At 36.7% G+C, this 27,146-nt stretch overlaps 1 protein-coding gene across 1 annotated transcript in view; it reads left to right on the top strand.

Moving 5' to 3' along the window:
• Nucleotides 1-274: 274 nt before the first annotated feature.
• The window catches only part of TNKS (tankyrase), a 212,390-nt gene continuing 185,518 nt past the window's right edge, over nt 275-27,146 (top strand). Inside the window, exon 1 of the mRNA XM_041753371.1 lies at nt 275-1,417. Coding sequence (XP_041609305.1) covers nt 745-1,417 — 673 coding nt within the window. The 5' untranslated portion in view covers nt 275-744. The remainder of the gene's footprint in view (nt 1,418-27,146) is intronic.

Here is a 27,146-nt window from a genome sequence, read left to right on the forward strand (position 1 = left end):
GATAAATCTTTTTTTTTTTCTTTTTCTTTTGATGGCAGTAGGGACAGACAGAGGAAAGAGAGAAAAAAGTAGGGACAGGCAGAGGAAAGAGAGAAAAAGTAGTTGGTGAAGAATGGCAACTGAAGGTAAGTGATGGAGAGTAGTGAGGTTTTTGTCTTACTTTGGGAGAGAGAGAGAGAATTGAGGTGAGAGCAATGGAGAAGTCCAGCTGAAAAGAATTCAAAAGGAACATATTCATAATTATTTGAGTCAAACTTAAGGTGAGAAATAAAAGTACAGAGATAACAATTGGAAAAAACTATAATTTTAATAGTTAACGATTATTGATCAGTTCGCTGTTTTGCAGAGGAGAAGGTGAGACGCAGAGTGTTTAAACAGTTTGCCCAAATTGGCACAGCTAGGAAATCACAGAGCTTGAATTCCGATCCTGGCAATCTGAACCACGGAAGCCAGGTGAGAGCCAGAAAGGAGGAAAAGCGGCCCATCGAGGGAGTGGTCAGTTCCAACTTTCAAATCGCCGCCGCCGGCCCGCCAAGGCGTCACAAAGCCCGCCCCCCAGCCGCCAAGCCACGCCCCCTTCCGTGGCTGATCTCCCAGCTCCCAATACTTCCCTCCTTCTCCTAGGCCCCGCCCACTCCGCCAAGCATCATTTCCTGTGCGCTGGCTGCTAATTGGCCTAGCGGTCGGAAGTGAGGGCGGGCGGTGGGGCCGTTGCCGCAGTGACAGTGCTGGGGGAGTCCGAAGATGGCGGCGTCGCGTCGCTCTCAGCATCATCACCACCATCATCAACAACAGCTCCAGCCCGCCCCAGGGGCTTCGGCGCCGCCGCCACCACCTCCCCCCCCACTCAGCCCCGGCCTGGCCCCGGGGACCACCCCAGCCTCCCCAACGGCGGGTGGCCTGGCCCCCTTCGCCTCCCCGCGGCACGGCCTAGCGCTGCCGGAGGGGGATGGCAGTCGGGATCCGCCCGACAGGCCTCGATCCCCGGACCCGGTTGACAGTACCAGCTGTTGCAGTACCACCAGCACAATCTGTACCGTCGCCGCCGCTCCCGTGGCCCCGGCGGTGTCCGCTTCATCTGCCGTGGGGGTCGCTCCCAACCCAGCCGGCGGTGGCAGTAACAATTCACCGTCGTCCTCTTCTTCCCCGACTTCTTCCTCATCTTCCTCTCCATCCTCCCCCGGATCGAGCTTGGCGGAGAGCCCCGAGGCGGCAGGAGTTAGCACCACAGCAACCCTGGGGCCTGGGGCAGCGGGCCCTGGGCCAGGGGTCCCAGCAGTGAGCGGGGCCCTACGGGAACTGTTGGAGGCCTGTCGCAATGGGGACGTGTCCCGGGTCAAGAGGCTGGTGGACGCGGCAAACGTGAATGCTAAGGACATGGCCGGCCGGAAGTCTTCTCCCCTGCACTTCGCTGCAGGTCAGAGACTTTTGTTTCTTCAGGGGTTCGGTCTTGGGAATGGGGGTCCGGGTAGGGACGGAAAGCCAGTGGTGATGGAAGGGGATGGGGGCGTGGTTATGGCTCTTCCAACGCCTCGCCGGGAGGCTCGGGCTTCCTTTCTTTAGGTTAGTGCCTGGAGGACGGGGGCGTGGTAGGGGGAAGGTGTGAATCCGGTCTTTTTGGAGTGTTCGCCTACCGCGTGGTACTTGTACTCGTTTCCAAACCCCCTTAGCGGTGGTCTCCGGGTATGGGTGTACTTAAACTTTGCTCAGTTCCCAGTGTGAAGGAATAAAGTTAGATTTGGGCAGTCTTAAGAGTTTTGCCATTTGTTTCCTTAGTTTATTTCTATTTTAATTTTTTTTTTTTTTTTACAACATATACAAGGGTATGTGTCCCTTGAGAACAGTCTAGACCAAAAGAAGTTTAATGTACCTCAACAAGTGTTGAAGGATCTATCCTAGTTTTCCGAAGCCCATGGAAGACATGAATGAAATCTGGGACACTTTTTCTCTGCCTCACGGAGTTTACAGTCTAATTGGGTAGATTTAAAATATGCCTGTATGAAACAACCGGAGAAGAATATTTGGATGCATTATGTGATGGTAGAAGAAATAAAGGCTTTGAAGCCCTGGACACTCCTGTTTGTTAGTTGTCTGACAGTTTACCTTATCTTGATTGCCTCAGTTTTCTTTTTCTTTTTCTTTTTTCTTTTTTTTTAAGATTTTATTTATTTATTCACGAGAGACACAGAGAGAGGCAGAGACACAGACAGAGGGAGAGGCAGACTCCATGCTGGGACTCCAGGATCACGCCCTGGGCCAAAGGCAGGCGCTAAACCACTGAGCCACCCAGGGATCCCCTTGCCTCAGTTTTCTCACTGACAAAATGATATCTAGGTTTGTGTGAGGATTTAGTGAGAAGCACCTGGCACATTGGTTCTCCCCCCAAAAATAACGCTAGTTCCTAAATCGTGGACCACACACTTTTTGTCTTTTTTTTTGTTTTTAGTCAAGCCATATACATATAAAATGTTTTTATAAAATACAAAGAAGTATTCAAAAAAGGACTGTAATCTCACTGCCCAGATATCTACTATTATATTCCAAAAGATGAAGGTAATGTTACATACATTAGAAATATTACATTAAAAAATGTATGTATATATACATGATACAATTCACATAGGATAGAAAGACAAAATGAAAAAGCACCAGGCCCACACACAAACATCAAAGATAATACACTGAAGATACCTTCTGTTACGTTTCTTGCTGTTGCTCATACCTACCACTCTTAATTGTTCTATTTACGGTAAAAGATATAGTAAGAACTTATTAAGGTATTGTTTGTTTTTCCCCCAACTTGAAAGATAATATTACCCTCATTTTACAGGTGACAAAAACGAAGCACAAACTGTTTAAGTAAGTCCTAATTGACACAGAAAGTCTTGGAACCTGGATTTGAACTCAGTTTGATTTTAGAGCTTGTGAAATCAAGCTTAAACTGTTAAAAACTCTCCCTGGGTTAAGGTCACTTTTCATTTTGAGAATTTGTGATGGAGAGTTTCTGTTTTTGCGGTGTTTTGGGGGAAGAAGTAATTGGGAGCCGAAACTCCTGAGTAGCATTCACCCTTTTTTTTTTTTTTATTGCAGCCCACACTTAGGTATTTATTTTACATCGTCTCACACATGCAGAAGTAGAATCAAAAGTTTCAAGAAATAATACTTTCCCTTATTACATGTGCTGTCTTCTTATATTTTATATCTTATTCCATTCATTTTGTTTTACAACTGCTGTCTGTGGTTCATTAATGGGTCACAAACATGAGAAATGCAGGGAATCAATATTAGGTTCCTGGATCCATTCTTGACATATAGATACATATTAGATAATATAGGTCCTATTAGGAATTTAGTGAATTGAATCATAAACAGACTTCCATATAACTAGATATTTGCTCCAGGGTGTTGCCTATCTTAGATGAAGTAGCATTTCTTTTTCTTTAGGTCTTTTGAAAGGTCTAAGTCTGATATAATGAATCAACTGAGGTTGTTTTCTTTTGCATACTTTGTTCCAAATTGGACTGTTTTAGCACATATAACAAATCTTGTCATTCTTCGCCATGCCACATTATAAATAATCATTAACAGATGATAGTTTTATTTATTTCTATGATAATGTACTTATTTAGGGTAGTCACACATAAAATAGTACATGTCTCCCCAATCAACTTCTTCCCGTTTGCCACAATAGTTTCTCTTATTGTTTTAGAGTTTTACATGTGCTCAGAGAAGTTACCAGACAGACAGTAAAACACAGTCCCGTAAAGGTGTTGTAATTATGAGAACCTGACTTTGAACTGGTTTTTTAAGAAACAAAATTTTTAGTTTGTACTGATTTTTTAGTTTTTACTTTATACCACGTAGCGTTATACGAGGTATAAAAACATAACACTCTGTAGTCAGTTTCTTATACTTTGATATTTGTGTGCAGAGTATAACAAATTGGTTAAGTCTGACCTTTTTCCATGTGTAGGGTGAGTAGTTAACAGGATGATTCTTGGTTAGGATTTGAGTAATGGAAAAAAAAAAAAGGATTTGAGTAACGGGATTGTCATGGAAAAGCCATTTTAAAAGAGGAAACTGGAACAATCCTTGGGATGGAAAAGTTTAGAAATTGTAATTCATTTGCTCTACAAATGTTTTGTTACTTGTTATAGATCACGTGTTAAATACTGACACAATTTTGACATGGCAGATAGTCTTTGCCCTTATGGAGCTTACAATCTAATAGGAGAGACTAAACAAGAACAGCAGTAATAACAAAACCCCATAAAGTACGTAACCTGGAGTTACTGTAATGTACTGTTTTGGAGGAGGTGATAGGGATTCTTGTCCTGGTTTTAGGGCATCTAACAAAATCTTTCTAGATAAACAGGGACTTAAAGAATGAGTCCAATCTAGCCAAGCAAAGTTTGGAGAGGAAGAATTTTAATTAAACCTTTATTTCCATTTAGAAATGGGTTTACAGTTCTTTAGAAGTCATATTTAAATCCTATGACTTTTAAAAATACAGTAATTCTTTCCAGCAGCAGAATTAAGATTTTTTTTTTCTATCCCATTTTGAACTGTTATAATTTGTTTAAGATATGGCTTAGAGGGGGGATTCCTGGGTGGCTCAGCGTTTTAGCGCCTGCCTTTGGCCCAGGGCACGATCCTGGAGTCCCGGGATCGAGTCCCGCATTGCGCTCTCCGCATGGAGCCTGCTTCTCCCTCTGCCTGTGTCTCTGCCTCTCTCTTTCTCTCTCTCTATCATAAATTAAAAAAAAAAAAAAAAAAAAAAAAAGATAATGGCTCAGAGGGACGCCTGAGTGGCTCAGTGGTTTGGCGCCTGCCTTTGGCCCGGGGCATGATCTTGGAGACCCAAGATCGAGTCCCACGTGGGGCTCCCCTGCATGGAGCCTGCTTCTCTCTCTGCCTATGTCTCTGCCTCTCTGTGTGTCTCTCATGAATAAATAAATACAATCTTTTTTTTTTTTTTTTTAAGATATGGCTTAGAGATAATGATGGAATCATTCTATTCAGAATGGGAAACATAATCTCCAGTTTCCATTGTTGATGTAGATTCTCAAACTACTATTTCTAAGGCCTGAAGATGGCCGTATCAAAAGGACCCAGTCTTTTATTGTTGACTAGAGTTTATAGAAGATTTTCTCTTCTACAGATAAGATCCTTGACCCTGGTTTTCTATTGTTCAAAGGACAGCAGTCAAGCTTTATAAATAGTGCCAATTTAGAATGGTATTACTTTTAAGTTTAGTTCCCAGGAGTGACATATTTTTGTCACAGGACCAGTATGTATTCATGAGATCTCTTTTTAAAAAAAAAGTTTAGTTGAGGTCTTTTTTTTTTTTAAAAAAAGACTTTATTTTATTTTAAATAAAGATTTTATTTATTTATTCATGAGAGACACACATACACACACACACACACACAGGGGGGTGGGGGAGCAGAGGAAGAAGCAGGCTCCATGCAGGGAGCCCGACGCGGGACTCCATCCGGGGTCTCCAGGATCAGGCCCTGGGCTGAAGGCGGCGTTAAACCGCTGAGCCACCCGGGCTGCCCCAAAAAAGGACTTTAACAAAGCATGGAATTCAAGATTTTATGGTAAATTAAATTGATAAAATTTTGAAATTGGTTTCCTCGGTAGTTAACCTAAAATTAGGGTATGTGATATGAGGCGCTTCAGTATCAAAACCAGCAAAATATGTTTGACAGTTTTATGCTTTCTTTTGACTTGGATAGTATCTTCAACAACACACATTTAACCATGTAAAGGTTGCCTATCTCATTCCTGACTCTTCTGATTTTTCAGCATGGCCGTGCTTGTCTTTTTTTCCTTCACCACTATGTGAATTAAGTTCCTACACCTGAAAAAAGGACAGGAACAACATTGTATCCTCTAAACTTTTGCCCATCAGTGGCTAAGAAAACAGAGTTCTTCAGTTCTGGAGTGGGTTAACATTGGCAAGCTCTTTGATTATACTTTCAAGCAAATGCCCTGCCTCTTGATTTAAGAAGCCTCTAATTTGGTAAAAGGAACTAGCGTATTTTTTTTTTTTTTTTTTAAGATTTATTTATCTATTCATTCAGAGAGAGCGAAGAGAGAGGCAGAGAGAGAGGGAGAAGCAGCCTCCCTGCAGGAAGCCCGATGTGGGACTCGATCCCGGGTCTCTAGGATCACACCCCGGGCTGCAGGCGGCGCTAAACCGCTGCGCCACCGGGGCTGCCCAAGGAACTAGCTTATAAATGTCTTCCCATTATATCTTTTTTAGTCTTTTCTTAAAATCTTATGCTTTGTTTAAGGTGCCCTTTAAAACATGCTACGTAGAACTTTTAGTTAGAAAGATACGCTGAGTTTCTCTTTCTTAAACTTTAATAAAATCACTCTTTGGAGGCAAATGATTTAAAGGACAAAATAGATATTTGTAAGATGTTATATAAAAGTTGCTAACAAGCAAACTGGCCAACATAGAGGAGTGTTTGCATGAATTTAAATACTGTGCAATTCCTATTACACATTGGGGATCCCTGGGTGGCTCAGCAGTTTAGTACCTGCCTTCGGCCCAGGGCGTAGTCCTGGAGTCTCCGGATCTAGTCCCATGTCAGGCTCTCTGCATGGAGGCTGCTTCTCCCTCTGTCTCTCTGTCTCTCTGTGTCTCTCTCGAATAAATAAATAAATAAATAAATAAATAAATAAATATCCTTTAAAAAAATTCTATTACACATTAATCTGCTTATATATTCCTCTATCCATCAATTTATCCTTTTTTTTTTTTTTTTTTGAGCATGTCAGTGCTCAAATTGCAACTATCTGTGCAGGTTCCCCTAACAATGCCACTATATGCATATAATTATCTAGGGTTCAGTGTTTTTTTTACAGATTTGTCTCTTAGTGTAAAATCTGTAGAAATCTTATTTGTACATTCACTAAGTTTTGACAAATGTGAGCACCTGTGCAACTCAGGCCCTTATAGCAAGTCATCATAACCTCAGAAGGTTCCCTTGTGTCCATTTCTTCAATCCCTATCCCAGACTATTCTGACTTTTTGTCCACTCTAGATTATAAGTTGCCTATTTTAGAAGGTCATATAAATGGAATTATATAATATTTGCTCTTTTTCTATAAGGTTTATTTTGCGAAGTTAATGTTTTTGATGTTGTAACATGTATCAGTAGCTCCTTTTTACTGCTGAGAAGTATGTTATTATGTGCTACAGTTGGTTTATCCCTTCTGCTGATAAACTTTTAGGCTATTTCCAGTTTTGGGCTATTATGAATAAATCTGCTGTGAACATTTCTGTAAAAATTGTTTTTGTGGACATAGGTTTTTTTTTTTTTTTTTTCTTTTGCGCAGATACCTAATACTGAAATTGCTGGAGCTCAGGGTGGGTAAATATTCGGTTTTGTAAGAAACTTCCAGACCTTTTCCCAAAGTGGATGTGCCATTTTACATTCTCATTAACAATGTATGAGAGTTCTACTTACCATTTCACGTTCTCAGACATTTTAATCATTCTAGTGGGAATGTGTGGTGTCTAATGGTTATTTTATTTTGTATTTCCTTGGAGTCTAATTTTGAAGACTTTTTCATGTGTTTAGTTGCCATTTTTGACAATTAGTTGCCATCTTTGACAGAACTTTTATGAAGTTCTGTCTTTTTTTTTTTAATTGGATAAAGTTTACTTTTATTGGGTTTATCTTTTTATTGTTGAGTTTGAGGAATACTTTATATATTCTGCATATTAGCCCTTTGCTAGCATCACATTATTCATATTGTAGTGATCCATTATTATTAGATCCTTTGAACAGTATTAAATTTAATTTTATTTAATGACATTTATATCATTTACATATTTATTATATAGTTATTGTTTCCTGTGACCTATGACCTGGATAAGGACTTTGACTTATTCCCAAGTAACAGAAATACATGTTTCTTACTGAAAGCTTATGGTTTTAGCATTTACATTTAGATTTGTGATCAGTCTTAGGTTCATTGTTCTATTATCTGTGAGCTGGAGTTGAGGTATTTTTTTTCCTCTGTGTAGGTATCCAGGGTTTTTTTTTTTAGCACCATTTCTTGAAAAGGTTACTTTTCTCTATTGGATTGCTTTCTCCATTGTCAAAAATCAGATGTTTGTATAAGTGGGGGTCTATATCCAGACTTCATTTTCATGCTGTCTTATTAATTTGTGTGTGTGTGTGTGTGTGTGTGTGTGTATGTTTGTCAGATTACATTGGCTGAGTAATTGTAGGCTTGTAATTAGTTTTGAAGTGGATAATGTGAATGTTCCTACTTGGCCCAGGTTTTTCAAGATGCATTTAGGTCTTCTAAGTCTATTCTATTTTTGTTGAAAATTTAGAATCAGACTGTCAATTTTTACCATATGGCATGGTGAAATGATAATTGGGATTATGTTGAATCTATAGGTCAATTTGGGAAAAATTAACATCTTAACAATATTGAGTCTTCCAATCCATGAATGTTATTTAGGCCTTTATTTTCTTTCAGCAATTTTCAAAAATTCTAGTGTAGGAGTCTTTCCCTAATGGGAGAGGGGGATTGTTGTGAGCTATCCTAGAAAGTTTTGCATATTTACTTTGTTTTTCTCTTACATGTTTCATTTAATTTTAGTTGTACAATTATATGTGTGATAGTCCCCAAAGTTGACTAATATATATTCCTCCTCTTTATGTATATGAATACTACATCACTTACCAAAAAATGGAGCCTATTTCCCTCCCCCTGTATTTGAGTTGGTTTTGTGATTTGCTACGAAGAATGGAATGTGGCAGAAGTTTTGCTGTATAACACCTGAGTCTTCAGAGATCTTAAGTTTTCACTTTATGCATTGGGAACTTTCTTGGAACCCAGCCACCATGCTTTGAGAAGAACCATTGAGAAGAGAAGTAGGCTTGTGGCTCTCACCCAGTACCCACGGCCAGCTGTGGACCACCTTGGATATTCCAACCTGTTAAGCCTCCAGATGGAGGCTAGGCTCAAATGACTGAGCTTAGTTAACTCATAGTATCATCAGAGTAATAAGTGGTTGTTGTTATTTTAAGACAGGTTTTGGAATAGTTTATTATATAGCAATTGATACCTGAAATAATTATAGCTACAATCCTAGCCATTTCTGTTGTGAATGCTCACCACTAGTCCTAATATTGATGTCTCTAGTTATTTTAGTGGTCTGTCGCTTGTCTCTAGAGTTTAGTCAGGAAGGTGTCCTGGAAACTGCATTTCTGAAATTTTTTTAATGCCAGTAACATTTGTTACCTTATTCGTGGATGTCAGTTTGTTTGTTTTTAAAGATTTTATTTATTTATTCATGAGAGACACAGAGAGAGAGAGGCAGAGACACAGGCAGAGGGAGAAGCAGGCTCCTCTCAGGGACCCCGACGTCGGACTCGATCCTGGGACTCCAGGATCAGGCCCTGGGCTGAAGGTGGTGCTAAACCACTGAGCCACCCAGGCTTCCTCTGGATGTCAGTTTGTGTATAAAATCTTTGATTCTCATTTTCTTTGCTGCATATTTAAAAAATGATCCCATTTTTTTCCTGGTAGAAACTATTAATGTTGAAAATCTGATAGTAATCTGATTTTCTTTTCCCTGGTCGTTGTTCCTAGATGTCCAAAGTATTTTTTTTTGTTCCATAACGTCAATGTATTCTAACAGTCTATCTCTGTCTTAGTTTCTCTAAGTTGATTTTCTCAGGTACAGGATGTGCCTTTTCCTTACATTGTTTCAAATCTCTTATTTTAAAAAAGTTTTCTTGAATTTTAGTTTATAGTATTTATTTTTTTCCTTTTATGTATACAGGAACTTTACCTCTCTAAATTTGCCATTTGCTCTGTGTGTGTGTGTGTGTGTGTGTGTGTATTGGTAAAATAATACATAATATAAAATGTAGCATTTTGATAAATTTTCAGTGTCATTAAGTACATTCACAGTGTTGTACAGCCATCACCTCTACCCATTTCCAGAATTTTTCATCATCCTGAGTATAAACTCTGTACCCATTTAAATAGTAACTGCTCATTCCCACCTTACCCCATGCCCTGATAACTGTTACTCTTGAATCCTTTTTTAAAAATACCCTTTTTTTTTTTTGCTTTTAAAAAATGTTCTTTTACCTTCCATTTTTCTTAAAGCAGGAGTTGGGGAAGTTATTCTGTAAATGGCTGGTCCATAAATATTTTAGGCTTTGTGCCTTATATGGTCTTTGTTTCAGTTGTTTCAACTACTCAGCTCTGCTTTTGTGCCATGAAAGTATCCATTGACAATACATAAATGAGTAGGTGTGGTTTGCTCCAATAAAGCATTATTTATAAAAGCAACTGGTGGCCATATTTGGTGCATGGGTTGTAGTTTGCTGATCCCCATCACAAGGCATTCATTGGGGTATTTTTATTCTCTGAGGTACTTTTTTTTCCCTTTAGTTTTCCTTCGTGTTTGGTTTTTACTTCTGAAATGATTTTAAAAAAAAATTTTTTTAAACCATTTTCTCAATTCTGTCATCCTATTTTTAATTCAGTTGTATGCTACTCTTTCATATCTTGTATCATTTTCATGTTGCCTTTTAGCTGGTATTGAAATAGTATCATGATTTTGTTTTGTGAGCATTTTCTTCTGACATGCATTGTCTATAGGGGTGTTATTCTGCTCAAATTCTTCTTATTTAAGAACTTTTAATGGGATTTTACCTCATTTTTTTTTCCATTGCTTATTTCAATAGAAATTGTTAAATAATTTCAAGGATAAGAAGAGAGGTCTGAGATGTTAAGGGTAACTTCCCTTGTTTGTTTTCATGTTGGACATGCAGGTCTGATCTAGGATAGATGAAGTCCCTCTCTAAGGTTCATCTCTTACAGTAGTAGCATTTAAATTATGAAATATCACCATTTTAAATCTCAGGTTGTATAGCCTTTGTACCACTTTCTAAGAGTGTTAACCAGAGATATTCTGTTAAGGGCTTTTTAAAAATAACATAATTTCCTCACACTGTTTATATAGATTTTTTTTGACAAAAAGTCCCATCTACTCTTCTGTCTTTTCTTTCCCCTGGGCATCCCCCTTCCATCCCGAGGAACTGTATAGATCAGAGGTAGGTGTTCCTTCCTTCCAGTCCTGATTCTTTGGCAGTTAAAAGGGGTAAAGAAATATATCTGAGAGATAGAAGGCATATTATCAAGGGCCTAGTTATGAGCATACATATATTTAAAAATGAAATCTTAAGCTTAGATCTCAGGAGAAGAAACATAATTAGGGAATGTAACTGATGCTAATATATTTTATTATAGTGCTGGGTTTTGGAAAGGAGTAAACATCCTCATGAGTCTTGTGATGAGATGCAGGTAAAAAGACTAGACTAGCTTATTTTTAAATGCATTTAGTAGCCTTCTTTTGCTTCATGACAAATTTTTTGAGTGGTTCACTGTAAAATATGCAGTAGATACAATTGAAGAGATCAGTGTCTCTTAAATTTCTTATTTTTTCACATGTCAAGGTCCTTGAAGTTACTTTTACTTATGTTTATTCCTCTGATAGAAATACTCAGGAAGGTGGGACGTGGCCTTGATCATGGAATTTCCATTAACGATTAGATAGGATAATTTTGAGGGTCATTTTCTAAAAATAATTTTTTGAGTAATTGAGAAAAGGTAGGAGTTTTGTTTTTGTATGCTTGTTGGATTTCCTTTTAAGGCTTCATCAAATGTCCAAGGTTGCTTTTCCCTACAGTGAGTTTCTGGGTTCTTTGTCAAGTGGAAACTTGTTTTGCCTGTTTGTTCAGATATCTGTGTATAGAATTAAAACTGCAAACTTAAGTCCCCCCGCCTCCATCTTTTTTTTTGGATTCTGTCAGCTCCTTGTTCAATTTAAACTAGTGTCCTTTTTAATTGTAGAAAAGGTGATGTAAAGTTTCCTTTTTTTTTTTTTGCCTTCTTAATATAACAAAAAGTACACTAATGGTTGGTGGTAGCTGTTTTTGTTTGTTAAGACTTGCAACTTTTTTCTTATATAGTAGATTTTTTTTAAAAAATGAAGAGACATTTGGTAGTTGTAGATGATTTGTATTAACTACAAACTGTATTTACTGATTGACCAAAAATTCTTAAAGCTAAAGTCCCTGCATCATCAGTTACAGTTTAAAAATAACCTAAATCTCCTAGTGCTTAGTTAATGCGCAGCTATAAGGCTTTTTGAAAACCTAGGATATATATATAGACACCAAAAAGATCAGATGCCTTCAATCTGATATATTTACTAACCATAGAAACCATTTTTTGACATTCTCATCCATCTTGTTTTTTTTTTTTTTTAATAAATTTTTATTTATTTATGATAGTCACACACACAGAGGGAGAGAGAGAGAGAGAGAGAGAGAGAGAGAGAGAGAGAGAGAGAAAGAAAGGCAGAGACACAGGCAGAGGGAGAAGCAGGCTCCATGCACCAGGAGCCTGACGTGGGACTCGATCCCAGGTCTCCAGGATCGCGCCCTGGGCGAAAGGCAGGCGCCAACCGCTGCGCCACCCAGGGATCCCCCATCTTGTTAATAAGATGTGCAGTTCTCACTTTCCAAAAGCTCGTGTTGTTCTCATGTTAACTGACTTTTTTTTTTTTTTTTTTTTAAAGAAAGAAGTGGCATGGGATTATGGTTAGTGAATAAGTGAATACATTTTAGCTATTTTTCCCCTAATGTCTTGAGAAGAGATGCCAAGCTATGCTTTTCTTCTTTGTAGGAAAATATTCTTATTTGGAAAAAGACACTTGTGGACCAATATAAAAATTTGTAGCAAGTTATCAAAAACTTGGTTGCCCTTCCTCTCCCAAAATATCCAAAAATTTAACCCTAGAAAAGTGTAATTGTTACTCTTTTGGAATTTTATGGAAGCAGATAAATTTGAAGTACATAGTAAGAGCAGCTCAGTATTTAATTCATTAAATTGCTCATACTACATGGTCTATAAATATTTGAGCAAGTGAATTTTGTAAGTTAATGCTTACAGTGCTTTAAGAATCTTCTTTCTTAAGTGTGTAAAATGATAACACTTGTATATTAGTCCTGTCTTTTGTCATCAAAGTGCTTTCACTGCTCTGTTGACACATATATAAATGAACTTAGTTTTGATATTGTTACTAAATAATAGTATAAAAACAAATAAAAATAGCAACAGTTGCCTCGGAGTGATTTTTGTGCTCTCCCTATATAATTTTATTTAATCCTTACAGCAACCATATACGAGGTAGATTTCCTTTTTTATAGACAAAGACTCAGAGTTATGTCTTGTCCGAGGTCACAAAGCTTTTAAATGGTGGAGCCAGACTTAAACCCACATCTGGCTATTCAGAAATCGTTTGGACCATGCTAACTCAACTAGAATGTTGGTGGCACTGAGAAATAAGATCATTTGAATCATTTTATAAATTGACAGTTGCTATTGCTTTCTTAAATTTGTTTTCTGAAAATAAAAGTAATTGTACAAATTTTGGAAAGAACAGTAAAAAGTGCATTATCTCACTTCTCCAAGGCATCCCAGATAGTCATTTTGTCATATTTCCTTCCAGCTCTTTTTCTAAGCGCTTAAAATGGAGCAAAATGGGGGCTCCTGGGTGGCTCACTTATTTGAGTATCCGTCTGACTCGATCTTGACTTAGGTCTTGATCTCAGGATTGTGGGCTCAAGCCCTGTGTTGGGTTCCATGCGGGGTGTGGAGCCTACTTAAAAATAAAATAAAATAAAATAAAATAAAGCAAAATTGTGTATAGATGCTTTCTTAAAAAATTGTGACTGGAATTTGATTGGGACCATGTCTACTTCCCCCACAGGGAAGTAGATTATTGGAACATTTGCAGATATCAGAACATTGGACCCTCTGACCTTTGCTTTATTATAAACAATAAAAGTGTGATTGGAAGTAACCTTTGAAGAACCTCATAATTAAATGGAAGGATATTTTTAGCAATTCCTCTCATTTAAAGACTGCTTAAAATTGTTAGAAAATCTTGAAGATAAACTGCAGTATGTTTTGATTCAAAGAAGTAGTCGAGGAAAAATACATTTTGAAAAAACATGTGGGAATCACAATAGTTTGAAAGTATTTAATAACGCCACCAAACTGTACACTTAAAAATGATTAAGGTAGAGTTGTCCATTTTTGCAGCTCTTACACTGTTGGTGGGAATGCAAACTGGCGCATCTGCTCTGGAAAACGGTATGGAGGTTACTGTTAAAAACTAAAAATAGAATACCCTATGATACAACAATTGTACTAGTAGGTATTTACTTACCAGAATATACAAAAATACTGATTCGAAGGGATACATGTGCCCTGATGTTTATAGCAGCATTAGCAACAATAGCTAAATTATGGAAAGAGCCGAAATGTCCATCAGCTGATGTGGATAATGAAGATGTGGTGCATAGATAGATAGATAAGCACACACACACATACACACACAGGAATATTACTCAGCCCTCACAAAGAATGAAATCTTGCTTGCTATTTGCAACAATGCGAATGAAGGTAGAGAGTATTATGCTAAGTGAGATAAGTCAGAGAAAACCAATACCATATGATTTCACTCATAATGTGGAATTTAAGAAACAAAACAGATGAGCGTATTAAGAAAAAAGAGGCAAAGGAGGAAACAGACTCTTAACTATAGAGAACAAATTGAGGGTTACTGGAGAGTAGGGGAGTGGGGGATGGGCTAAATGGGTAATAGGTATTAGGGAGGGCACTTATTGGGATGAGAACTGGGTGTTGTATGTAAATGATGAACTACTAAACTCTACACCTGAATCTAATATTACATTGTATGTTAACTAACTAGAATTAAAAAACTTGAAAATGGGATGCCTGGGTGGTTCCGTGGTTAAGTATCTGCCTTTGCTTAGGGTGTGATCCTGGTCTGGGGATCGACTTCCACATCAGACTTCCTGTGAGGAGCCTGCTTTTCCCTCTGTCTCTACCTCTCTCTGTGTCTCTTGTGAATAAATAAATAAAATCTTAAAAAAAGAAAAACTTGAAAAAATACTATTGCAACCGATAGGCGTGAAAAAAAAAGTTAGGTGGTAAATCTTATGTTACAGTTATTTTGCTATAATGAAACTTTTTTTTTACAATTAAACATTTTTATTTTTATTTTTTTAAAGATATTATTTATCTATTTGATAGAGAGAGAGAACAGCCAGAGAGAGCAGCAGAGGGAGAGGAAGAAGCAGGCTCCCGGCTCAGCAAGGAGCCTGATGGTTAGGTTTGATCCCAGGGCCTTGGGATCATGACCTGAGCCGAAGTCAGATGCCCAACTGACTGACCCACCCAGGTGCCCCTACAGTTAAACATTTTTAATGAAGGTATCTATCATAATGGCATTTTGGTCATTCTGTTGTCCTAGAGAAAACTCATTTCTTAATATTACCAACATAAAATATGGAAAATAGCATATTCAGTAAAGTGAATCAGTGATAGAGTATACCCTTTATAACTTTCTATTAATTCACACTTCTGAGCATGACTTTAGTCCTTCCTGGAAGTATGAGATTCACTATTAGTGAAGTGCGTATGGAAATTTAAAGGAACATCATGCAACTTTCTTAAGTAATAGCCACTGGGACAATTCCATAGTGTGTTTTTCCCCTTTGGTCTATTTCTCAGGAATCTGGCATGAGCTCTAAGGTTTTAGAGTAGTTCAGTAACAACTCAATAAATATAAGTGCTATAAGGAACAGGATGATGAGAATGGCATTATTTTCTGCCCTTTAGGAAGTTTTTAATCAAAATGCAGTGGTTCCCAACTTTGTGATCTCAGGACTCTTTTACACTCCTTTTAAAAAGAGTTAAAAGAGCTTTTGTTTGTATGGATTATGTCTATGAGATTTATCATAGTAGGAATTAAAACTGAGCAATGAAAAAAATTGCAATAATCTCTCTTATGTGTTATAGTAAATCACACTGTTGGTGAAAACAAACTATTTTCCAAAACATTGATAGGAGAGGCATTATTTTACACTTTGCAAGTCATTTTAATGTCTGACAATACAAGACAGATGAAGTCTCACCTACTTCTGCATGCCATTTGTTGTGTTGGATTGAAGCATATGAAGAAAGTCCTGCTTTAAGTAGGTATGTAGTTTGGGAAGAAAGAACTATTTTAATAGCATTTTCAAGAAAAAATAGATTTTTTTCCTTTGGTATTACACCCACATTTGCAAAATAATAGTTTCTTAAACGTTATTTGTAACATGGGATCTGAAGCCATATCAATGAGTTTTTCATACTCTTGTGTTAAAATTCATTGGTCTATTTTTTACAGATGTATCTTATACCTCTATACATGTTTTGGTCATTTGGAAAATAGTAGGTCACTGAGGTATGCAGATCTTCTAAATGTTGACACATTTTACTTTATAATAAATTGTAAGGCATATTTGTTACTACCACCACCAATCTTACAGAAAAGCATTATGTTTTAGGAAACTATAAAGCTCATGGTGGCAGATGCAAGTTTTACAGAATTCTCATTTTTGCTTGAAAGCTCAAATTTTGTCATTGAGAACAAATGCTGTGTGTTGTTTTTCTTGAAGTGACAAGCTCACTTTGTTCATTTTCAGGAGAATGGCTGCCAAATACACAAGTCAAACTAAGCTCAAGCAGTTGCATAAGTATTATTTTTCAAGACAATCATACTTTGGTGGCTAGAACTGATTAATGTGTGTTTCTCATTTTGTCACAAGAATATTAAAAGAATGTATACTCTAGGTTGGAGTTTAATAAAATTAATATTAACATTTTCAGGAAGGATATTTTTAAGTGAAACTGGCTGCCTTTTTTTTTTTTTTTTTTAAACTGTAAGGACCTGGTGGTAAAGAATACAATGACTTAGTTTGGTGCCATTTTCTTGGTTCAAGCCAAGATGTAAGCAGCTTCACCTGCCATTACTGTGTATCATCAAGAGCACCATGAATACATTTTTCAGATGATCAACACATGTTATAAAATCATGTAATATCAATGTCTCGGTAGCGAAAAAGTCAAAATCATCTTAATATTATTTTGTAAATAGTTTTGACTTTTCAGAATTCCAGAAAAATCTCAGAGACCACCAAAGTACCCACCACACTTTGAAAGTTGAAAGCTGCTGAGCTTATATAAGTGGTTATTAATTTTATTAACACTCCTTTGAGAATCCAATGAAAGGCATGAACATTCTCAGAAAGATATACTTAAATACCAAATTTTACATGTAATTTTCAGAGGATTACAGACATCTAGGAGCACTAGAGCTATGGTTTTAATGTCTGCATCAAAATCACTTGAAGGGCTTGTTGAAACAGGTTTCTAGACCACCCTCCCCGAATTTCTCATTTAAGTCGGTCTGTAGTAGAGTCTGAGAATTTGCATTTTGAGCAAGTCTTATGTAATGCAGATGTTGTTCACTTTGTAAATAGTGCTTCCTAACCCTGGGCCAATTAAGTCAAATCACAGGAGTAGGGGCAAGGTTTTGTTTGTTAAAAATCTCCTCTGGCGATTCTCACATACAGACAGGGTTGAGAATCATGGTTTGAGGACACAAGTAATGCAGATTAAGATTCCCAAATCTAGTGAGATTAAGTACACTTAATATTTGTAAAACCTTTTATGTTTCAGGAAGTATTCTGAAAATTGTGACTCACTGACTACTTATAAGCATGTAAGGTAGTTATTATCTCAGAAAAACCTGGCTTGGGATTCAAGAAATTGTAGTTTTATAATTGTTCTGGGTTTTGAGTCTATGAAGTGAGCTAAAAGGGTAATTGCTGAAAGTTTTTAAGACAATGCTACATATATATTCCTAGAGAGTTTTTGTATGTAGATATATGTTACTAAATTTGTTTTACTAAAAGGTTTTATTTGTACTCGTTTATATTACTATCATACCCTTGACAATACCATCTGAAACCCCTATCTTGTGTTATCTGAGTCACTATCCCTAAACCACCCATACATTAGTTTTGTCTGTTTTTGAACTATATATAATTATATTAGTATATACTGTATCGTGCATGACTCATCTCTCTTGCATAGTTGTAGTTTGTTCATTTTCATCGTTATAAGGAATGCCGTGTTGTGAATATACCACTATTTGTTCTACTGGTGATGAATATGCTCTTTTGAATATTGCTCCTATGAGCATTTTTGTACATGTTTCCAAACATCATCATTTAAAACATGTTTCTTAACATTTTGATTAAAAACCCAGAGTTCATGTTTTACTATGCATTTCTTTGATTATATCTGGAATAACTGATTTTACTTTTTAAAATAATTGATACTTCCTTTTTAGTGAATTATGTTTTTCCCTTACACTTTTTTCTTTTACCTTTTGATGTTTTTCTTACCATTGCAAATATTTTCCTGATTTGTTTTTTTAATTTTATTTACCACCTTTTCAAATCTGTTGCCTTTAAATTTTCTTGTTTTCTTTCATTTTAGGTTTAAAAAATTATTTCCTTTTTTTTTTTTTTAATTTTTTTATTTATTTATGATAGTCACAGAGAGAGAGAGAGAGAGAGAGAGAGAGAGAGAGAGGCAGAGACATAGGCAGAGGGAGAAGCAGGCTCCATGCACCGGGAGCCTGATGTGGGATTCGATCCCGGGTCTCCAGGATCGCGCCCTGGGCCAAAGGCAGGCGCTAAACCACTGCGCCACCCAGGGATCCCCTAAAAAATTATTTCCATTCTGAAATCATGCAAGTGTCTACCTAAATTATTTTGGTTTCATTTTCTCATTTTGTATCTTAATCTATTTTTTAAAAAAGATTTTATTTATTCATTCATGAGAGGCAGAGACACAGCTAGAGAAAGAAGCAGGTTCCCCCCAGGGAGCCCTATGCGGGACTCCATCCCCATACTGAGGATCATGCCTTGAGCCAAAGGACCGCTGAGCCACCCAGGCATCTCCCTTAATCTATTTTGAATTAATTTTGCTATATACTAAGAAGTAAGGATTTAAAAAGTTCCTTTTTTTTTTTTCTAAGCAGATAGCCAGTTTCCTCATGAACTATATAGTAAGTACAATCATTAAAATAAAAATGAAGTCTCTTAATTTTATTATAGTTGAAAGCAAAAATGTTTATTAGGGCACATTTTGCTTTTTCTTTTGATTTCTAGTTAACTATGTGATTAGTTCATTGTGCTTTATTTGACCATTCTGTCTCTACTTTTACAGTAAAAGTATCTTCTACAATAAGTTCTATACTGAAATATAAATGGAAATAGACCAAAAACTCAGTGGAATTTCAAGAGTCTAGCTTTTATATCTTCTAAGATTGATGTATAAACAGATACATTTTGTAGTTTTCTGATACCTAAATTTGCATTGCAGAAATTTTGAATTATGCTACTTTGGTAGGGAGCAGTCATAGTCTTCCCCTGACATACAGAGTTTAAAGGACTTTTAGTTCAGATACATGGGTTTTGAAGGATGATCCTGCTTCTCCATGATTTTTGTGGTAGAAAATTAGTTGATTCCACGTTGTCGCCTATTTCAGAATCTTTATTACTATTATTAGTACATTCTGAACTTCTTTTAGCTACTTGAATGTGTAAAGCATTTCTCACCACTTGAGCTTGTCCTCCTTGGAACCATTTATTCCAATCATTTTTTCTGGTTAACTGCTTATTCTCTAGACCTTAGCTCAAAATAATCACTTCATTAGAGAAGCTTTCCTACTCCAGGCTCTGTTAACTTTGCATGGCTGTATGCTCTTTGTAACCCACACGTTGCAATTATTTGCTAGGATGTTCATTGTTCAATGTTCCTGGAGACACACACACACACCCCAAATCCATTTTTCATCATGCTGAGTATTCTGAAGAGAATACTTTCAACTAGGATCTTTTTGTGTCAGCTTTGAGATTTTACATACCTGAGATTAATTTTACTCTCTTATGTAAATAAAAAGCTAGCTAGATAGGAAATTAAGCATCAAAATGCTTTTCTTTAAAATTGGGAAAATTGACTTTAATCTGAAGTAAAAAAAATCTGTTTTTGTAAATTATCTGTGTTTTCTTACTGAAGGATTTAGAAATTTCACAGCCTTTAATATTGCTACATTGCATGTGTCTGTCCATTCTGTTTGTTGTTTTATGAACTTTTACTAATCTGAAACTTTATATTTTCCTTTAATTATGAGAAGTGCTGTCATATCCATGTGTGTATATATCTTCTTTTCTCTACCTCTCCTTTCTTCTCCTTCTATTTATCCCTATTAGATATTTTCTGGGGTAGTTTTTCAACCTGATTTTCTCAGGAATTTATTCCTTGTTTTCATTACTATTCAATCAATTCATTATGTTTTTATTTTTCCACTTATATTTTTCATGACAATATTTCCAGTTGGTTTTACCTGGTTGATATTTGTTCCCATGTTATGCTTTCAGTATTCTCCATTATTTTCTCCTGAAGCATTTACTTTGCCTGTTTTAAAAATCTTTTCTTTGGTCTATTAATTCTGCTTTTGGTTTACTGTTCTTTCATGGTGTTTGCACTCCTCAGACATGTTTTTTTCTGCTGAGTTTATATTCCTTTGAAACTAGTAGCTAGTTGGGCCAATATTGCATTATTACAGGAGAATAGGCTTGGTGGGGGTCAGATTTAAGGGTGGGGAAAGCCTGTGTTCTGTTTTGGTCCTCCAGCTGGTTGGGATAAATATGGGCATGTCTTAGAGTAAAGAGGCTCCGGATGAAAGTTTTGCTCAAACCCTCCCTGGTTGAATTTCTCTGCCCCTTATCTTTTTCAAGTGTTGTCATCTTCATTGTAGTTGCCTAATTGGGAGTCCCATCCCAGCCAAGTTCTAATATTTTACCTTGATGTTATCCCTCTTCTTTTGGTTGGAATTGAACTGGAAATATTGCTTTATATTCCACAGTAGCATAGGGGACAATGTGACTGTGTTGAGGAGTGAAAAGACACAATTAGGATACTTTCCTCTGGCCTCCCTTCTGTCCGGGATACCAGATCTATCTTGAGCTGATGTTCCTTCTCACAGTGGTACTCAAACATTTTGTTCTTTTTGTTTTTAAATTTTTTTTTTTTTTTTAATTTATCTACGATAGTCACAGGGAGAGAGGCAGAGACACAGGCAGAGGGAGAAGCAGGCTCCATGCAGGGAGCCTGATGTGGGACTCGATCCCGGGACTCCAGGATCGCGCCCTGGGCAAAAGGCAGGCGCCAAACCGCTGCGCCACCCAAGGATCCCAAACATTTTGTTTTTCTTCCTCAAAGGATGATTTCTTACACTTTCTTGTTGTTGTTTTAAGCTGGAATCTGGAATTCATCTGTTACCCTTCTGGTGGTTTCTCATTTGGGTTTAGGTAAGGCACACATTCTTGACGATGCTTGCTAATTAATTACTACTTTAAGCCTAAACGTTTTTCTAAATCAGGTTCTACAAAGTGGAGAAATTAATTGATGAGATTCTGCCTTTGACAAATGAAAAACATGCAACTTCATTGACATTGAAGTCATTTTGTAGTTTGTTTTCTAAACTGTTATTTTAGAAACTACAGGGAATATGTGTACTCCCTGTTGCTTAACAGTGGCTTATGATCTAATGAAGTGTAGAATAGTTCTGTGTTTAAAGGCTAATATAGTAAGAATTGAATTTAGAAGAAGCAATGATGACTCTGAATATTAAATAGAAAATTTATGTTTCTTTGTCATAGGATATTTATTATAAAGTAGCCAGGAATCTGTTACTGGGTATCTGTGGTTCTGTGTATACTGGACACAGAATTTAACCTAGTATCTAGAAAGCCCTTGACATTTTTAAAGAACATGTCACAAGACTTTCCCCACTCCCCACATTAGAGAATATCATTATAGCATGTAATTTCCTTAATAAAATGTAGTAAAACCGGAAACTGGAAGCTGGGCCTCCTTGTTGGGTGGAGATTTTGTAGTATTATAATGAGGTAAAGGTAATTTCTGGTCATTCCAGGGGTCACTCCACAGTGCATCCACACAGGTGCATTTCAGGGGTTTGGGTGGTCTGGGTAGTCGCCATCACCGGAAGGGTGGTTTGGGGTTTCATTTGCCTGAGTTAAGAGGTGAGCCAGAAAGAAAAATTTCAGGACGACCCCTGGATGGCTCAGTGGTTAAGCGTCTGCCTTCGGCTCAGGACGTGATCCTGGAGTCCAGAGATCGAATCCGACATTGGGCTCCCTGCGTGGAGCCTGCTTCTCCCTCTGCCTGTGTCTCTGCCTCTCTCTCTCTCTCTTTCTCTCTCTTTCTCTTTCTCTCTCTCTTTGTGTCTCTCATGAATAAATAAATAAAATCTTTTAAAAAATAAATAAATAAAAAATAAAAAAAACTTTAAGGAAAAATGTAAGACAAAGGTTAGTCAGTACAAGCAGGTAGGCAGTAAAGAGCAGGGGTCTAACTGGTGACATATTGAGGTTAGACTTTGTGTTACGAATTTAGATTTTCCTCACAGTACCAGCACAATGATTTCCACACAGTATATTTACAAATTTCTTAGAATATGGAAAATAATGTAACTGTTTCTCATACACTGTTTAGGGGAAAGCATATGTTACAGTTTACAAAATAGGTTCTTGTTGCTTAGTGTTAGTAGTTAGAGAAGAACAGTTCATCTGGGTGAGCTTTTTATTGCTAACTGCTTGCCCTGATCCTTCCCCAAATGGCACCTCCATAAAGTGAGTTGTTCAGGCCAGAAACCTGGCAGCCAATCTTTCTTGCCGTTCCTTTTTGACCCATCTGTACTGCTGTCTTATTCCAAGCCACCATCAATTCTTGCCCAAACTGTGGCAGATTTTTTCTTAGCCTCTTTCTCTGATTTTGCATTTGACCTTCTCTATTCTATTTTTCACCTAGCTAACTGATAATCCTTTGAAGACTTGAATACAATCAAGTAGTTTCTCTTATAGATAGCTATTCACATACTTAAAATAAAATCCAAACTTCTTACCCATGACTTAGAAAGCTGTGATAGATAACTTTGGTTATTCACCTGGAAGTTCATTGTCTCCTTAACCTTCACTAACAGATGTTAGATTTTGTAGGAGGCAGTAGTGGGCCCAGCTATAAAAGAACTCATTTTCCAGATTTTGGGGGGAGCTGGACAGATGACCCACTTTTGGCTAATGAGATGTAAGTGAAAGTATCTTAGAGAGGCTTCCTTAATAATAAAGACTAAAAGAAAGCTTTTTTCTCCCTTTGCCCTCTTCTTTCTTTTGTGGGAACCTGAACACCAGGCTTTTAGGTGTCACTCTTTTGTGCCTATGAGGTGACAAACAAGTAGAAGATGGCTTATACATACATACTAAGCTGGCCAGAGTGCAAAAATTTTTAAAGAGCACTTTTTATTTTTATTTATTTATTTATTTATTTATTTATTATTATTTTTTTTTAAAGAGCACTTTTTAAATTGCTGTATGAGCCTGAATTGCCTCTGACTGGACAAATTTAGTAAGGCATCTAAGATTTTTCTTTTCTTTTCTTTTTTTTTCTTTTCTTTTCTTTCTTTCTTTTCTTTCTTGTTTCACTAGTTAAGTATTCTGTTATTTGCAGCTGGATGTGTTCCTCACTGATAAAGGTTCTACATCATCTAGCTCTTGCCTGTCTTCTGACCTCATTTTGTGTCATTACTACCTCTGGTCATGTTAGCTAACAGACAAATCTTGGCTGGCAAACTCCTGCTTAGATCCAAATTCTTTTTTTTTTTTTTTAATTTTTTAAAAATTTTTATTTATTTATGATAGTCACACACACACACACAGAGAGAGAGAGAGAGAGAGAGAGGCAGAGACACAGGCAGAGGGAGAAGCAGGCTCCATGCACCGGAAGCCCGACGTGGGACTCGATCCCAGTCTCCAGGATCGTGCCCTGGGCCAAAGGCAGGCGCCAAACCGCTGCGCCACCCAGGGATCCCCAGATCCAAATTCTTTATGACTCAGAGGCTCTGTGTGATCTGGTTTTATTGACCACCCCTAATGTACCACTGCCCTCTCTATCCCAGTATCAACAAAAACCTTAAGATATCCCCAAATCCATGAAAAATATGTGCAAGATATTAATGGAGAAAAAACACAAAATGAAAGATGTGAATCTGAGGAAAGGTATGTATATGATACACGTGGATACACGTGATATATGGTATATACATGGATTAGAAGACTCAGTATTGTAAATTTGTCATCTTAGAATTCTAATCAATGAGATTTAAAAAGTTTTTCTAACACATTTCTTCATGGAACTTAAAGATAATTACATTGAACATCAAAAAGTAATAATAACCAAGATAATTTTTAAAGAGGAACAAGGGGAATTGACACTGCCCTACTTGGTATTTTAGACTTTTTTGAAGTTAAACTATTACACTGATCAACCAAAAAGAAAAGATATGGAAAACATAAAATTAGATATCTGACTCGCACCATATATGCAGATAGATTAAAGACCTAACGTGGAAAACAGAATTATAAGAGTAATGTAGAAGAAAATGTATGAACAGTGTAGGAATAGAGATTTCTTACAGATTATTTAGAAAGTAGAGTGTAGGGAAAGATATATTTTATTATGTTAAAGTTTAAAACTTGTCTGAAGTCAAACACTGTAGAGTGTAAAGACAAGCCATAAACAAAATAATGTATTTTTAATGCATGTAACCAGTACAAGATTAGTGTTTAGAACATATAAGGATCTACAAAATAATAAGAAAAGACTAAGAAATTAGGTCTAAACAATGAACTGAAGGCTGATAGGTAAAACTTGAATGATCAGTGAACATACAAACATAACATTGATACATAGGTTTGTATCAATTTGCATGGGTTCAGCGCCAAATATTCCAAAATTCAACTAAAAAACTTAAGCCTGAGGATATTTATTTCCTGCTTGACACGTCTAGAGGTAGGAAGTTCAAGAATTTTTCGAATACTCAGAGTTGTGAGCACACTAGGGTTCTCTGCTAGGATTTTCATAATTCTCTTGACCTTCCCATCATGGTATCAGCAGCTCTGAATGTCACAACCTTGTGTGAAAATTTTCTAGAAATAGAGAGGAAGGGGAGAAGAAAAAGGGGCCTTTTTCCTCTACACACCTTCTGTTAGTGGGGAGAAAAGTCTTTCTAGGAGCTTCTAGGTTTTCCATTGTCTCCTTGCCAGTCACTGCCAAAGAGGAGTAAAATCACATTTCTGGCTCAGAGTAAGCAGGATTTACTTCCTGGGCTAGGGAAAGGTTTACCTTCTCTTAGCTAATATATTCTGACCAATTCCTGAGCAATAATTGAGTTTCTGTAGGTAAGCAAGAGGAGATAATTGCCACAATTATCACTAATAGAGATTGAAGACCATGTGATTTTGACAATATAATTTGAATACATATAATCTAATAAAATGGAATATGAGACGTATATAAATAAATAAACTCATGTTTAAAAACATATATGAAAAGTATAAAAATATGGGCAAGTATAACAAACACTGAGTTTATTCTCCTCCTTTGGGGAAAAAAGAAGACTAGGATTAAGAGATTTCAGCTGTATTCATATATTTAATTTTCTAAAAAAAGAACAAATGTCTGAACTCCAAAAATGGAAATTAAGCAGTGAATTTTTAATTTTTGCTTCTTTGTTTGTAAAGCTTATAAATTTGTGTTCATGTATACAAGATGGGGAAATGGGTGTGATCAGGCATTTGGCTAAAAATGAAAATTGATAGACTGAATTAGAGGACAGTTTGGCAACATAGGAAATTTTAAACATGTATCCTTTGACCCAATCCTATTTTGAGTCATTTATCTTAAAGAACTGGACACATGTATGAAGGTTTGTGTATAAGGATATTTATTTTAACTTTTTATAATGGCAAAATTGCCTTTTTATAATGAAATCACTCAACTAAATAAATTATGATATATTGATGTAGTAGAATGCTAAGTAATTCATAAGAAAATGATGTATACATTTAAAATTTTTACCTGAAAAAATATGTGGTAGTTGAAAAGTGAAAAGGCAGAACGAAGATGTTTAAACATATACACACACACATGCAAAAAAAAAAAAAAAAAAAAAAAAGAGAAATCTGGAAGTTTAATCATCAAAATGTTCATGGTGGTTATCTCTGGATGATGATGACATTACAGGTGATTTTCCTTTGTGAAAATTTGGTGTTTTGTTTAAGTATTTAAAAATATTTTTGCTGTTCTTGTAGCTGAAGAAGCCTTTAAATGTTTTCATTTTGCAAATTAAGAATATAAAGTTAAGAGCTACTTACTTATTCTTTTTGATTTAGTTATACTGAAGTAAGTAACATGTATATTCATGTAATCAGCGAATATTTTATTGAAGCCATACTGTGGATCAGGCACTATTTTAGATGGAAATACACACAGTTCATAAGACAGTTCATAACTCAAGAATACCTCTTTTTATGGAACATCTTGAGTGGGAATATCTATAAAAGATAGATAAATGAACAAGTTAGTGATTAAATGCAGAAAGTAAAACTGAGTGATAATGAAAATAATGATGGAAAAGTATGTGTGCATGCATGAATGACTTTAAATTGAGTGGTCAGAGTCCTCTGAGTTGCTTATCTTTGGGCAGATAATTACAAGGCATAAGGAGCTGGGCGTGTGAAGATCCAGGTCCAAGTTCTCAAGCAGAGCAGCGCAAAGTCGCCTAGGCTGAAAGGAGTTTGTTGTATTCAGGGAACAGAAAGTGAAAGACATGGCAAATAAAACTCAGTGACATAGGAGAAGTGAGAGGGGCCAGCTCACATAAAGCCTTGTAGGTCCTAAGGATTTTGTAGTAATATTTTATTGTATGTGTTATGGAAGCCCATTGCAGGATTTTAAGTAGGGAAGTGACCTAATCTGATATATGCCTTGAAAAGATCACTCTGCCTACTGTGTTAAGAATGAATTGTAGGGCAGCACATGTGACAGCAAAGAGACCAGTTACAAGGTTATATGCTGGTAGAAGGCTGTATATACGCCAAAGTCTAGACAGGTTATAGAGCTACAAACTGAAATGGTAGCACTGGGCAGTAGACAGAATTGAGATGTGCATTTAGAAGCACAGCTCATGAATCTCAGCACCGAGGGAAGAATTACTTAACAAAATGAGGATAATG

This window comes from Vulpes lagopus, chromosome 4 (genome assembly GCF_018345385.1).
Source record: "Vulpes lagopus strain Blue_001 chromosome 4, ASM1834538v1, whole genome shotgun sequence".
In the NCBI taxonomy this organism is placed as follows: domain Eukaryota; kingdom Metazoa; phylum Chordata; class Mammalia; order Carnivora; family Canidae; genus Vulpes; species Vulpes lagopus.